Source organism: Serinus canaria, chromosome 1A (genome assembly GCF_022539315.1).
Source record: "Serinus canaria isolate serCan28SL12 chromosome 1A, serCan2020, whole genome shotgun sequence".
Classification (NCBI taxonomy): domain Eukaryota; kingdom Metazoa; phylum Chordata; class Aves; order Passeriformes; family Fringillidae; genus Serinus; species Serinus canaria.
In genome coordinates, this window is record NC_066314.1 from 37,766,521 (window position 1) to 37,782,035 (window position 15,515).

At 38.1% G+C, this 15,515-nt stretch overlaps 1 protein-coding gene across 1 annotated transcript in view; it reads left to right on the forward strand.

Annotated features, from left to right (window-relative positions):
• The window catches only part of SYT1 (synaptotagmin 1), a 253,467-nt gene that overhangs the window by 126,944 nt on the left and 111,008 nt on the right, over positions 1–15,515 (forward strand). The window contains exon 3 of the mRNA XM_009086709.4: positions 3,071–3,262. Coding sequence (XP_009084957.1) covers positions 3,088–3,262 — 175 coding nt within the window. The 5' untranslated portion in view covers positions 3,071–3,087. The remainder of the gene's footprint in view (positions 1–3,070; positions 3,263–15,515) is intronic.

A 15,515-nucleotide genomic window follows, 5' to 3' on the forward strand; every position in this document is an offset into this window, starting at 1 on the left:
TTTAATTTTGATTTAATTATGATCTACAACTTTCCTTCTGATTTAACTGACATTCATTGACAAAATGCTATAACATAAAACAGCACTGGTGTTTTCAGCTTATGACTCTGAATGTTTTGCTTCATAGTATTTGGCATTCATCAGAGCATATGGAAAAAGTCTCAGTCTGGAATAGCTGGCATTTTATTTGTTACCGAAATTATGTACTACTTGATATTTTTTGGTTGTTTTGTGAGGCAGTTGGGGAAATACAGATATCTGGGCTTGAGCCAAATTTATGAATATTAACTGGAATCCTTTCATTGACATTGGTCTGCTTTTGATAGTGAACTGCTCCCGTGTTGTTGCAGGGACATAGTTAAGACCACGTGCTTATGAAATATTTATAGAGATGTATTGTATACATATTCTGTGTCAACATCAACACGATTTTATGTTAGGCTAGGGACCTGAGAGCAAGGACAGAAGTGATGGGAAGGCAGAGAATACTACTTCATTCACTGCTGCATCAATAAATTAGCTACAAAATATTCACCTAATTGAGCAATACTAACCCCTTATTTTGTTAAAATGTTTTTCATCATACAGCAGTATTGGGGAATGGCTTTTGTATTCCAGACTAGACCTGTGTGCAAACCCCTGTCTAATGATAGGAATGGTGAGGATGATTTCAACAAGTTCATTCTGCCTGCAGTCAGGCCTGTGCCTTCAGGTCTTCATGACTGCAGACTCGTAGAACTGAAGCTGAAGGACAGAAAACCATTTCTCCTCTTGATTTAGTGATTTGAGCACTCTTAGCAACATCCATGAAAATAGCCATGTGAGACAAGAAAGGTCATGATTGATCATATTGCATGCAGTCAGGTGCTCTTATGTCCCTTCAGTTTTGATGTGTGGTGTTTTGTTCCTATGCTGATGTTTAAATTTCTCAGTAAAAGCTCAAAGGCCAAATGTCTTTTGAGGCTGAGAGCCATTGCACACTCAGAGCAATAATGAATGTTTGTTACTTTTCAAACCCTTTCTCCCTCTGTTGTCTGAAATTATTCAGATCAGTGATAGTTATGATGCAGCAGAAAATCTGAACAATGTGTTTTTAAAACCTGAATAAACATTTCAGCTAGCCTTCCTGTGTTGCAGGAATTTCTGTCATATCTTCTCATCTTTATGCCACCAGCCCAAAATTCTTTGCTATGTGACTGTGGTAGGCTGACCCTGACTGGGTGCCAGGTTCCCACCAAAGCTGCTCTATCCCTCCTCTCCTCAGCTGGACAGTGGAGGGAAAATACAACCAAAGGCTCCTGGATCAAGATAAGAACAGAGAGACATCAGTCACCCATTGATGTCACAGTCAAACCAGACCTGAATTAGGGAAATTGGCTTAATTTATTAGCAATAAAAGCAAAGTAGGATATTGAGAAATGAAACCAAATGTGAAACAGCTTCCCCCGCTTCTTGCAGGGCTTAACTTCACTCTGGATTTCCTCAGCAGTGCAGGGGAATGGGGAATGGTGGTTGCAGTCAGTCTGTCACACATTGTCTCTGCCCTCCCTCCTCCTTAGGGGGAGGAATACTCACCCACTTTCTCTGGTCCAGTGTGGGATCCCTCCCTCCACAAACTTCTCTAATTTGAGTCCTTCTCATAGGATATAGCTCTTCACAAACTGCTCCAGCACGGTCCCTCCCTCAGGGTGCAGTCCTTCAGGAGCACACTGCTCCAGAGTGGGTCACCAGTCCTGCCAGGAAATCTGCTCAGTATGGGATCCTCTCTCCCTGGGGCCACAGCTCCTGCCAGGACCCTGCTCCAGCACAGGTTTCCCACAGGGTCACAGCCCCCTTCAGGCCTCCACCTGCTCCAGTGTGGGGTCCTCCACAGGCTGCAGGTGGATCTCTGTTCCTCCATGGACCTCCATGGGCTGCAGGGTCACATCCTGCCTCACCATGGGCTGCACCACAGGCTGCAGGGAAATCTCTGCTTCAGTGCCTGGGGTACCTCCTGCCCCTCCTTCTGCCCTGCCCACAGTGCCAGCACAGCTGCTCCTCTCACATGTTCTCACTCCTCTTTCCCAGGTTCCCAGCAGTATTTTCCCTTCTTAAATCTGTTATCCCAGAGGTGCTGCCACTATTGCTGATGGCTCAACTTGGTCAGCAGTGAGTCCATCCAGGGGCTGGCTGGAATTGGCTCTGTGGGACGTGGGAGAGGCTTCTGGCAGCTTCTCACAGATGCCTGGCCACACACACCCAACACAGTAATATCCACTCAAATAAAGGTTATCCAAAATGCCCATTTAACAACACGAAATTAAAAATATGCTGATGTGGGATTATGCTTGTGACAGCCTCATGGATATTTCAAAATGGCTGCATTTAGACTCCCTACAGATGTTATGTTTTCATGAATACAGTAAGGCATCTGAATAATTTAAGAGAATGTTGTCGGTAGCAAGTGTCACACAAAATAACTGGAAGGAAAATTGTAAATTGTCTTCACTTAGTGAAGATAAAAATGCATGCAAATAAATTTCTATTTAATACACAGTTTTAGATAGGAAACCATAGGTTATTAGTTTGACAGAAAATCACAAAGTGTTTTTATTATGTCCTTATCACCATATTTTTTTATATGTCAAAACTCTGTCCATGATCCACACCTCTAATTCTCACAGAAAAATAATTATGTAAATACCTTGAAATTTTCACATGGGGAGCATTTATTACCCAATTTGCTTATACTTTTCAAACTGAAGAGAAAATGTAAATTTGTATGAGATTTTTATAGGAATTTTGAGGTTTCAAATTTAGCACTTCCAAAATGCAAACCATTGGAAAAGTGCTTTAAGTCATAAAATTATTCTGGCTGAAATTAACCTTTCAAAATACTTTTCTCTCTTGTCTAATAAATATTTTATGAAGAACCTGAAACTATATGCAAATGAAGTAATATTTACCCAGTAAGCATGAGAACCAAGTGATATTCTGCCTATTTATTTATTTCTTGATAAGAGATACATTTCAATTATATTACCTTTTTGATTTTTTGTTGTGTTTTTTTTTTTTATTATTATTCAAACAGCTTACCCAGGAGTTAAAATGGTGAGTGAAAGTCATCACGAGGCCCTGGCAGCACCACCAGCTACCACAGTAGCACCAGCCCCTCCAAGTAATGTCACCGAGCCAGCCAGTCCAGGAGGAGGAGGAGGAGGAAAAGAAGATGCATTTTCTAAGCTAAAAGAGAAGTTCATGAATGAACTGAACAAAATTCCACGTAAGTAAAACTTGATTGATGAAAAAGCTTCTGTTGGCAGACTAGATTTAGTTTGACATTTTCTTCTTTGACATTTATTTAGACAGCATACTAAATGTTTTCTAGTCAAAGCTGGAAAAATCACAAGATTCAACTGGTTTTGTAAGTTCCTCAAAGTTAACTGAAGTAGAAAAAAATAGAGTCCAACTCAATTTTAATTTATGTCTATTCTTGGTATGTCAGATTAGTTTGGTGGGTTTTACTGATGAATTACTGCTGAATCATTAAAACTGAAACTAGAGAACTTCGCTGTGGCTGTGGGACCAATAAGTAAAATGTTTCCTCTCAGTAACATTGAAGGTTTCATGTTTGTGACAAATGTACATGGCCATATTGCCTTAAAGTAATATTTGGCCAGAACTCACACATATTGAGAAAAGAAGGAAAATTGGATCTTTGGAGGTTAGAAAATGTTGAAAGAAATGTGTAAATTGAGTTTTAACAAGAAAACAGATAATACATCTGTAATGTATGAAGATAGCTATGCTTTTCCGGCATAAAAAGAAAAAAAAAAGGAAAAATGAAAAGACAAGACATTGAGGGGAAAACAGTCAGAATTTGAAACATTTGTATTGTAATTGTTTTTCTCTCCATGCTATGTAAATAACGTAGGTGAGACTTTAATGGAAAGAGCCTCTTACTTTTAAACTTTGATTTTAACTTCACAAAGGCATGAATGGCTTCCAGTGTGAGGAACTCTGTAATTGGTAGGTGTATGAAAAGGTTTGTGGATAGAGAGAAACTTGGAATGCCCTGGCTGCATACTCTTTTAAAACCACAACAAAAACTGGTGGAAAGTCCAGTCTGGAGAGTCTTTTCAAGTTGAACTGACTAAAACTTCTATTATGTTTAATGACAGAAAAAAAAAAACCCTGCTGTTACATAATGAAAGTGCTTACTTAGAAAAGTGTATTACGTCATCAGACAAATCTTATTTCTTCTGAAATACAGAAGAAATTATTCTTCTTATTTCTTCTGTTATTTATAAAATAAGATACCTTATGCTGATAGTGACACCAGAATATGTTGCCACCATCTTAGAAATCTGGTCTTTTCCAACATCATGTAGTACTGTTGTCCTGGAGAAATGAACCTAAGGTAGTCACAAATCCCATGCCATTGTCTGCTCTAACTAGAGAGGCTGAAGATGTGATTGGATCTTCCCAGGACCTCTATCAAATGCTGGGGCTATTTAGTGTTGCTTTCTACTACACTGGGGGGCTTTTGCCATTTCAAGAAGAAAGGTGAATGTTCATTGTACTGCAGAGGGGCATGGGACTTGTGTGGCGATGTTTTTGAAATACTGATATGAATTAGTGCCATTGACATGTTTGAGGATTTTATATTCCAAATAACTTCCTTTTGCCCGTTTTTCTCAATAATAAATCCTACAGGAAGGGACCACGTTACACACATCTGTGTGTATTTTTGGTTTACACATCTGTATGTATTTTTCATTTATAAACTAACATAAACACAAAACAAGTACGTTTAATTAAGCTGTCTAAAAGAATACTGGGGATGGGAGGGCAGAGGAGACCTCATTTCCCTGTTGGAAGATTATTGCATTTTCTCACGAGTTGTTCAGTTTATGCCAGTGGGGAGTTTGTCAGCATGGTGTTTTCAGCCTATTACAAAAAAATGTAATTGTGCTAGAAAGGTTTTCAGGACTTACCTCTTACAGCTGGCTGCAGTTTTTTGTTTAGAATCTCTCTTAAAACAGAGCAGAATGTAAATTAGTAGAAACCAAATTGTTTGTACTATTTAAATTGTTTGTACTAACCAAATTCCTTTTTGGGAATTTCTTGCTGTGTGAGAGAGAATAAATATGGTGCATGGGCCCCATTGGGACAGCAGAGGTGCTTGGAAGTCTAAGAACACTCCCAAGACCATGGACCAGGTTTTTCCTCTGGTAGATTCAAACTGAGGACCTGATTTGAGTCCTCCACTTGGCAGTGGAATGTCATAGTCAGCAAGTTCTCTAATTTTTTCAGATGAGGGGCAAGGCTCTTTCATTGTTCTTGTGCTTTATCATTCTCACTTCCAAAGATCTCGTGTTCATCCCCACATAGTTGCATCTGCCTATGATGTCTGCAGATGGAAAATAAGCTGTCATGATGTAATGGATATATATATAATAGGGTAAAGTGTTGTGAAAAAGCTCACCTGCAATCAACTTGGTTTGAGTGCTAAAAAAGCCAAGCCATAGTAGGGCCTACTTTATGTAGTCTTCTCTTTCTGTTTTATCTTAGAAATTATATAGTATCAAATCATGCTTATATTTAAAAAAATAAAAATTACAACATTCTAATCATGGAATACATGATAACAAAAATAAAGGTACATCAAACTACATCCAGCTGAATAAATACCGTTCCTTCCATGTAGCTTAAAATAGAGGATTCATTTTTTTAAGTACTAAGTTTTGTAGAACACACAGATATTAGAAGTTAAATAGTCTAAACATACCAACTAAGTGAAGATATCAGGATTCCCATTAAAAGTTCACTTTGCAAAATTGCAAGATAAAAATCAATTTAAATTATTGCAGTTTAAATTATACTGCTGTTTTCTTCTGTGATGTATGTTCAAGTCTTATTAAAAAATATTAATTTAATAGAATGAGGAAATAAAAGTTGCAAGAAAAAGAAAGGACCTATTTGTATGAGTATACATTTATTTCAAGAACAGTAATGCAGTTCGTAAACCAGGTTAAAATTTTTGTTCATACAAGCAGAAAATCTGGAGGTTTTTTCTTGATTTGTATCTCTTTAAAATAGAGCATGCACCACATTTTGTGACAGGAGAACGTAGGCTTCCAAAAGCACACGCATCATTCAGAATGGCAGTGTCCTAACATACATTTCACTCTGGATAAAGCAAGTAGGATAATTTTATTTCAGTGAGTCATACAATTAAAGTGCAAGAACCCAGTAAGTTACTGAGCCATAACTGTGGGGAATTTTTTTCTTCGTTATGTAAATCCCTGCATTTTGGTTGTGAGTGGCTGATTTGCATAATCACAGTACAGTTGTTTTTCCAGAACTGAACTGTGTATAAATGTCACTCTTACTTAATTGGTTCTTATACTTTCAATCCCTATTTATCTTTAATCTGCAGAATTTTTAATCTGTTTAGCAGAAGGTGAAAAAAGGCACCATCTCTGCTTTTACATTTTGCATTTTATATATAGTAAATCCAGCAACTGAAAAAAGGGGAGAAACAGAGCAGATAAAACAGCACTTACTCTTCTGAAAACAAGACTGTGGTAATGGCAGCAACAGCTTTTGGGTGGAGACTTTAAAGATCAAGATACTGATACTAACCACACACAAATAAAAATTGACATAAATTACCATTAGTTTACTTAATAATTTTAGAATCAAAGTGATGTTTATATGTTTTCTAATGGCACATTCCTGTATGAACAGGAGACCTCATTTTGCCAGTAAACAAGACAGCAAAAATCCAATAAAATTACAGCATGCATCTGATTGAATAATGATGTGCTGTTAATGCTCGTGGTAAAATCTGGAGCAGCTATAATAGCTGATTGCATTGAATCCAGGATAGTGTCATTACCTCTATAATAGAAAGATATTGCATATTTGCTGCCTTACATTGTAATTATATAAAAAGTTACATTTCTATACAAACCCTACTCTGAAATGTTTGGCTGGCTTGCCACTCCATTTGGGCTCAGAAGCTGGTGCTCAAAAGCCCTGAATTTGATTCATCTTGTACAACTGACTGCTAATCCCCCAAAACCAGAAGCTCAAATCTCTGTGATAATTCAGGCTAAAACCTGATATTCTGTGCAGACTTCTCTCACATTCTGTTTCCAGAAAAAATTTTATTTCCCTCTCCTTGGACTAGTGAATAACTGTCAAAACAAAATGGGACTGGAAGCTGTAGAGAGAACTGTAACAAAAAATGTAAAAATAACTGTAAGACTCAGGTCTAGTTTAATTCTAAATAATGTCTTAGCTGACTACCAAGTTGTATTTGTATAATTCAGCAAATAAATTAATAAATAAATTCATTCTGGTTTTATATATTTACCCATTTAAGTCAAAATTTCATCATTCAGCAGTCGTCTTAGACGTATCCCATCATTTCTTTCTCCCTGCTGGTCTCTGCTATTTTGCCCTTCTACCTTTCTTGATTGACCAGCTAAGATGTATTAACAGTGCTTATTGCCCTCTACAAAATGACAGTAAAGTTAATTTCCTAATTTTTAATTCGTACGTGGCATCAAGATTATCTAGGAGTTTTTACCAGATTAAGTCTGTTACTAGAAAACTGAGGATTTTATCCATGGGGTCTTTCTGAAACTTAATTCTTATAAGCTGACAGCTTAATCATTTGCAGAAAATAAATTCATTAGGCTTCTCCTAATGGTTCCTGGAGCACAGGTGTCACTGGTACAGGGAGGAGATGACACATTATTTTCTAAATTCATGCTGATAATAGAATGCTTTCAGATTTAGAAACTGGATTAATATTGTATACATACCATAAAATCAGAATAAAGTTTGCAATAGCTCTGATTTATATTTTAACAGAACATACCAGTGTTAATATCTTAGTTTAGCCAGAAACAATCAGCAAAACAATCAGCAGAGTTCTCATCTTAGGACCAGTCAGACATTGGCAAGCTCCATGTGGGTATCTTGACAAAGAATGTTTGTATGGAGAGATTCAGAGAAGACAAAGAAGTTTCTTGATGTTCAGGGAAGACTGAAGAGCAGTGCTGGAAGAAGTGGGACAGCATGATTTCGTCTTCTTGTCTCCCTTCCTCTCATAAAATCATTTGCAGCTACTTGTGCCAAGCTAATACATACAGCTTTACACTGCAGAAGAAACAGGGAAAATCAGAAGTAAGGATTTATTTTGAAGCACAGAAGTACAAGACAGAGCTATTACAGTACAATATTAGATGGGGGAAAAAAGCTCCATTATTTCTAAATATCGAAATTTAAATGCAAATATCAGATTACTTTGTTTTTTCCCTGAATGCCCCAGTCCCAGAATGTAGATGAGAGCCTAATTTCTTTTTTTTTAATGTTAAATAAAATTTCTAGATCTCCTGCTGATAGAGAAAACTTGAAAATACTGCCCACACACATCCAGAAGACACAAATATCATGAGAAAAACAGTTCAACTCTTGTTATTTTATAAACTCATGGTATGAAAAAGCTGTGATTATTTCTAGGGGTCCAGCAGATTTTGTTTGCTTTAAATGAGGAATCCTGAAAATACAGCTTTTAAGTCCCAAATGTATAAATAGATTCTGAGGGATGGAAAAAAAGAAGTAAAAACTCATGAAGCAGATGAAAATCCTTGTCTGGAAGGAATAGCATGTGGTCTGAGATCCCACTGCGTTTTACTCCATCAGTATTTTAATGATTGATTCTGTCATGTAGAATTTATTTATTTTTTCACATTATTACAGTTTACAATCCATGAGTTATTTTCATATGCCTTCTGATGGGCTTCCCTTAACATGTCCTCTCCTTAAACTTCAGGGTTCATGACAGCTGCCAGTTTGATCCTCCTACAGAACTGAGCGAGGAACCTCAGGCTGTTAGAAGTACAAGCTGCTCGAGCATGACCTAGAAGTGCTGCTGCTGCAGACTGTAGCTGGATCAAGCACTGGCAAGCACACATGCTTGCCAGGAGGTTACATAAAATCATTGGATGGTTTTGGTTGGAAGGGACCTTAAAGATCATGCAGTTGCAATGCCCCAGCTGTGGGCAGGGAAATAATCTCCTCCAGTCAAAGCAAACTCAACCCATGCATCTGATGCACTGATGTCTGAAGGAGTTCCCTGTTCCTACACTGGCCCTTGTCTTGGCTCCTTGGACAAGCCAAGGAGGAAAGCAGAAATCAGAAGAGCAGATTCCTACAGCTTGAACCAGAGCAGCAGCTGCAGCACACTCCATCCCCAGGACAGGGAGAGCCTGTCACAGGCTAAACCCATATCCTCCTCTGCATCACCTTGAGAATGCATTGTCCCAACAGAAAAGAAATGCTCTCTCTAAGCCAGTAGCACACTGGGAAAGTAACCTCAATGTCAAACAGAATTATACATTATTGATTGCTTGTGTCTGTAACACCCTTTTCAGAAACAGCCGCTTGTTTGGGTTGTATATTCTGAAAGACAGCAAAGGAGAAGCAAGTTCTCCTATAAAACACATGATGCTGAAAACATTTCAGCAAATATAAGAAAACAAAAAAAAAACCCAAGTTCAGATTAACTTTTAAAGCCATGGGGATGAAATTCATCTGTAGCAGAAATGGGGGTGAGCACCTGCCTTTGGTTTGGTGATGGCGTTTTAACAATGGGTGTCAGACTGCCCCCAGGGGTCTCCTCTAGCAAATCACTGTGATTATTATTTTATATGTTACAATTACTCTGCTAGGTGTTTTATTGCCCTATAGATATGTCAAGTTGTGCCAGTACCTTATAAGTTGAGTAGAGAATACAATTTACAAGCAGAAAACTGAACATGGTTGCTGGCTTACCTCCAGTTCTGGGAATGTATCTTAAAATTTCATTACTTTGTGTGAGAGAAAGTGCACTAAAATTGTGTTTGTGTTTATCAAAGAAACACAACCTTTGTTTGCCTTTTTCAGACTTACCTACATATAAAGTGCCTACAGAATTACACATTATCAGTTATAATTGTTTCTAATCTTGCTTTAAAAATAAGAGTTCATGGAACATTGGTTCTGAATTTAAAACTGAGAATACATTTAAAGATTGATTCTCAGCAATATACAGCATAAAAGATAAAAGGCACCTATGACTGTGGTTAGTGGGTTTTCTTTTAAAAAGTATGGTTTAAATGTGCAGTGAAAATACAGGAATTGCTGTTAAGGTTTATATTCAATCCTTATCTCAGTTACTTGTGCTTATGCACTGTGGCAAGCTAGAAAATATTCTCTAGCCACTTTTATTCTGAGAAATTGTTGTAAGATGGCACAGCTGAAGAACAAAATGCCATTCTTTGTTGTTATTGTTAACTATTCTCCTTAGATCTGGGAGAGTTTCCTGCTGAGAATTGTCCAAACTAAAGCCTTGTCTGAGGTATTATAAATATATAATAACCCTCCTTTGATCAATATGTTTTTTTACGTGTTTAACATTTTTTGAAAGACACAAGAATACTGATACATGAATTAAAATACCTGGTCATCAGTGCCAAATGCCAAGGTGGGTGAAAAACTAAGGCACTGACCACCAAGAGGAGCTCTCAGGAATACTGTAGGTACACAGCATCCTTTCATACATTCATTTTATCTTTCTTAGTCTTGGCTTTCGTGTCAGGCAAGCTCTTGAATGGTTCTAGATGAGAACATCATTACTGCTTCCAGAACATGCAGCCACTTTGCAAGAGCTATGGAAGTGGCCTCAAATATTCAGAAGAATCTTGGTATGGGAAGACTTTGCTCTGACTTCATAGAAAGATGTAGTGCTGAACTTGAATGACTGCCTCATGAAGGCTGAGTTCCAGCTGGCAGCTGAACAAGCCATCTGCCTACTCCTGTGCAGATTTCAGAATCTGAATCTACTCTTAATTACCAACTTCAGCGAGAGCTCCCTAATTTGCTCACAGCCCCTATATCATCTGGGGGCATGTTTCAGTACTGTAGCTGGCACTCTTTTCCTATTACAGTGAAAGCCACCAAAATGAAAGATGAAGTTTATAATTTCAGATGGGAAAGGCATTTCAACCCACATCTTAAAAAGGAGCTCCAGTAATTATTAGGCTTTCTACACCTAGTTTTTAAGAATCAGACTCTAGAAGTTGAATTTACAGATCTGAGTTAAATGGGTTGATCCTCTTCAGAATGACATAGAAACAGGAGGCCCAGGTTCATCTGGAAGGAAAAACTGGTATATGCAATGGTACTGATCCCACATACTTAGATATCTAGGAAGGCCTCTAGGCTAAGCCCTTTTACCAAAGAGATTCACAGCCTTAGAACACTTTCTCTGGGCTTGGAGACCTGATTTCTCTCGTTTGGAGAGCGATTGTTTCAATCTCTTCTATCAATGTACAGTCTGATGAAAAGTAAGAGAGCTCACTGGACTAGAGGCCTGGCTGAAGGACAGCATATGCATTTTGCTGTGAGATGTCTTTGGACAAAATGAGCAAATAACACCGGGTATTTAAGGCTCCTTGTGCTTAAACAAGTGTTTCACACAAAGGTTGCAGAATATGACAACATGAATCCCACATTTCTGTTTTACCTGTTCCTGTAGGAAAGGCAGATCCAAATTTTCCAGCTTCATCCCTTGGTTTCCTTTAGTCTCAGTAAGACCTGAGCCTAAGGTATTTTAGACTGCAGCCTGAGTGATACTCCTGAGTCTTGGCTGGCAGCTCCTTTATTGACAGTCTGAAGCAGCCACACAAACCATCTATTTGACCCATGGGAGTAGGGGTGTCAGCTCCTTGAAGAGGAAGGGAGGAGGAGTTTGTGAAAGCTGGTGAGCTGCCACTTGGTTTGGAAGTCATTTCCACGCAAGAAGCTTTCTTTCTTCTAGGTCTCTGTCAGGACTGTAACCCATTTAGCTGTACACCAAGGAGGGAGGGAACCTTAGGAGGTCTCTTTTTTCTTTTTTTTTTTTCCTTTTTTTTTTCTTTTTTTGGTTGGGTTTTTTAGTTTTGGTTTGGGTTGGTTTTGGTTTTGTTTTTTTTTTTGTTTGTTTGGTTGGTTGGTTTGGTTTGGGTTGGATTTTTTTTCTGGAGACACTTTGTAGAGAGGAAATGCATTCTTCACATAGTTAACATTTTATGATCCTTTTTTCCTTTACCAGATTTCAATGGATTTTCTATTTTACTTCTGTGTTCTTTCATTTATGTATTTATTAACACTTTCCTCCTAGCCCGAACTCACATGAAAAAATCATCACAAGCAAAATACTTGCTAACCCAGCATTCAGTCTTATATGTTCTTTAGGTATCAAACTCATGTTTCCTCCCAGTATAGGAATATTCCTCCTTTTATCATGTTTCCTAAGACATGAGGACTCAGTTCTCATCAAGCATGTGCTTTAAGCTGGAATGTGGCATTTCAGGTCTCAACCCTGGAGTCAGTTGTTTGTTTGTCTGTCTGTCTGTTCATTATATGCCATAGATTGAAATTTATTTGCAGCATGAGCAAGGGAAGGAGGACAGACAAAGATAAGGCAAGCTGACTATTCATAAATTTCAGCCTAGCATAGCATTTTAGATGACAAGTCAATGATAGCAATCGCTTCATAGGAAGCTATTCCAGAATACCAGTTTCTAAATTTGTTTACCTCATGAAATATTTATTGATGAGTTTTAAGTCTTAGGACAGTGAGGTGGCCAGGACAATGGGAAATAGTATGATGGGTGGAGAGGACCAATGGACAAAAAATACTCCCTGAACTCAGGGTATAGTGATAACATAGCATGAAGGAATGTCAACATCAACCTGACTATTCTGAAACAGCCGTGCATTTATTTTATTTAATAGTGACTGCATACTACAAAAATACTCCTGCACAATGCTCTTCTTGATACAAGTATAGGCATGTAAGAGGAATATGTATAGGAAGAGACAAAATGGAAAAGAGAAACTAATTACAGCAATCTCTTTTCTATTCAGTTAATGCATGAAGTATTTAAACTGTGCAACATCCTTGATTTTCAACATCTAGTTTTTGTTAGGAACCTACTGACAGCTGGCCTTTGATTCTTCAGAATGCACAGATATGTCCAACACCACTACTACTTCTCAGAAAAGTGTCTGGTTTTGTAATGACAAGCATTTTATTCTGTTGAACCAAATATTTATCCTGGTAATTCCTGTTAGAAAAAGAACAGAAAATATATTCTCTTTAAAAACAACCAACCAAACTCCTAAATTGTGTCCCCATTTCATAAAATAATTTGTGATACCAAATCCCTACAGGCATAGCAAAGCTATCTGAAGCCTGCAGTGCAGCACAACTGCAAATTGGTGAACAAATTTTTTCTTGTTTTCAAGTCTTTTTTCTTGACTGACCTGCACCTCTCCTGTAAATAACTTAAAAGACAATAGGATTGCATTCTTACTTGATGGAGCCAGCCAGTAAGAGTAGCATGGGTATGCAGGCTGAGTCCAGGTATTGAAATGCTACACAGCAGGTTTTAGAATCTCAAAAGGTTTAGTCTGGTAAAATATTTAAATGTGTACTAACCTTTAAGCCCCTGAATGATGCATCAAATTAAATTTGTCACACACAAGTGGTTTGGAGGATCAAAATTGTAAATAACATTTCTAATGTGGCCTGTAATTTACCTGATGAACTGCTACACTGATTCTTATTTTAACGTAAATTAATTTTACTTTTGCTGCAGTTATTTTAGTTAAAATACTTATTTTATTAAAAGTTTGTAACTCTACAAGTAATGTAATTTCAGAGACGTGTCACACACACATAGTGGTAGAAGCAAATTTCTTTTCAGACCTTCATAAATACCACTGTAATTATACTGGTGATTTATATATATATATAGTGATTTTAGTGGGCTGCTTGCTGAGAGTTGTACCCACTTTTCACATGGCCTATTATCAAAGCACACATTTTCATGACTGTTGTCAAAAAAAGAGCATTTAGGACAGTTGTTTAGTTTAAATGATCAGTAGAGTGCTACTTTGAGATCATTTGGGAAGGGGACACACACACACACAGAAATTTTCCAATGGAAGCTGTTGGAAGAATGTAATTACCTCACTTGGGACTTGAGCCAATCCAGCAAACATCCAATTTCCACAGATGTGATTGAGGTTGTTTCCATTTAGTTTAATGAGAGTTGGATGGGGCTGTAAGGCATTACAATCTTTTAGGGAAGATCTCAGGGGATCTCTCATCACCAAAAAAACCTGAGGATGTTGGTTTTATGTTTCCCCCAAAGTACTGCAGCCCTTGCATCAGCACGTCACCACTGCTGTTCCCAGCATTACTGGCTCAGGGGGAAGCAGGCCACCATGGTGCCACTTTCTGTGCCTGAGAGGGTCCAGGATAATGGCAGATGATGTTGTTTCGCTTCCTTCTGCATTTAGCTCATCCATGGGTGTTCAGTTGCTCAGTTCAGTTCTTTGGTGGATGTACTAGAGTGCTGTAGCAATGAGCAGGGAGTGCATGTGATGCTTCACCAATTCCTCCCTCCCTTCAGCATTGAGTGGTGCTCATTTCAAATAAGCATTTCAAAGTCAGCAACAGACTGTAACAGGGTTCACAATCTTTTCACTGACTGGACCCCAGGAGTGCTTTGGTCCTTGCAGACAAAATTACAGGATTGCCTCCAATGCTACTGATAGTGCCTCTGTTTGAGCAGACTTGTGTAATCTTCCCCATGGTATCAGGGGAATCAAAGTGCTAGGAGCATACTTTTTATCCATCCTATATGCTAAGATGGATCACTTTTCGTAGATTGGCAGATGCTTCAATGCCTCTGTTTCAAAGTTGATTTTACTTTGGTTTGATTTTTGTCAGAGGTGAAAACAAGCTTTCTTCATAGGACAAAAATAAATAAAAATTTTTGGGGTGTGGCCTTACCATCCACTTCCCAGACATAACTTAATAGACCAAAATTGTCAGGATGTTTTATTACAAAAGTTTGTTACTCATATGACATTGGCATCATGTGAGTTGGGAGCCAGTAGCAGACTGAAGTGTCAGTGAGAAGTCCTGATACAGCAAAGCAATGCTGATATTCCCTGCTTTCCCACAATATTTTATGAGGCAAAGAAAATAAAGGTTTGTACTGACATTTTGTGAGTAGAGGACTGAGAGCTATAAAATATCTCTGATCCTGTCCTGATGCTAGATGAATGTAAAATTGCCTTTTCTAAAAAAAAAGTAATAATCAGTGATTCTTTCTCCAATAAGGTGCAGCATTTGCTTCCACCAGACAGGTGACCATTAATGACAGTCAGTAAATGCCTTCACAGTCTCCACAGCAGTATGTCTGATACTCTGAAAATTACTATTGCAGACCATGTTGACAGGATGGATGACTTGTAAGTATTAGAGGTCACATCTGTGGTCTGAAAGTAAATGATAACCAATTTGTGACTTATATCTCCAGTTCTTCTCAGTCTCTCTCATCTATTGCCTCTTTCCCTTTCTTTTTCCTGGTTCCCTCATCACACAGCACCTTCTCATCTCATTTACACCTCCTGCCTCT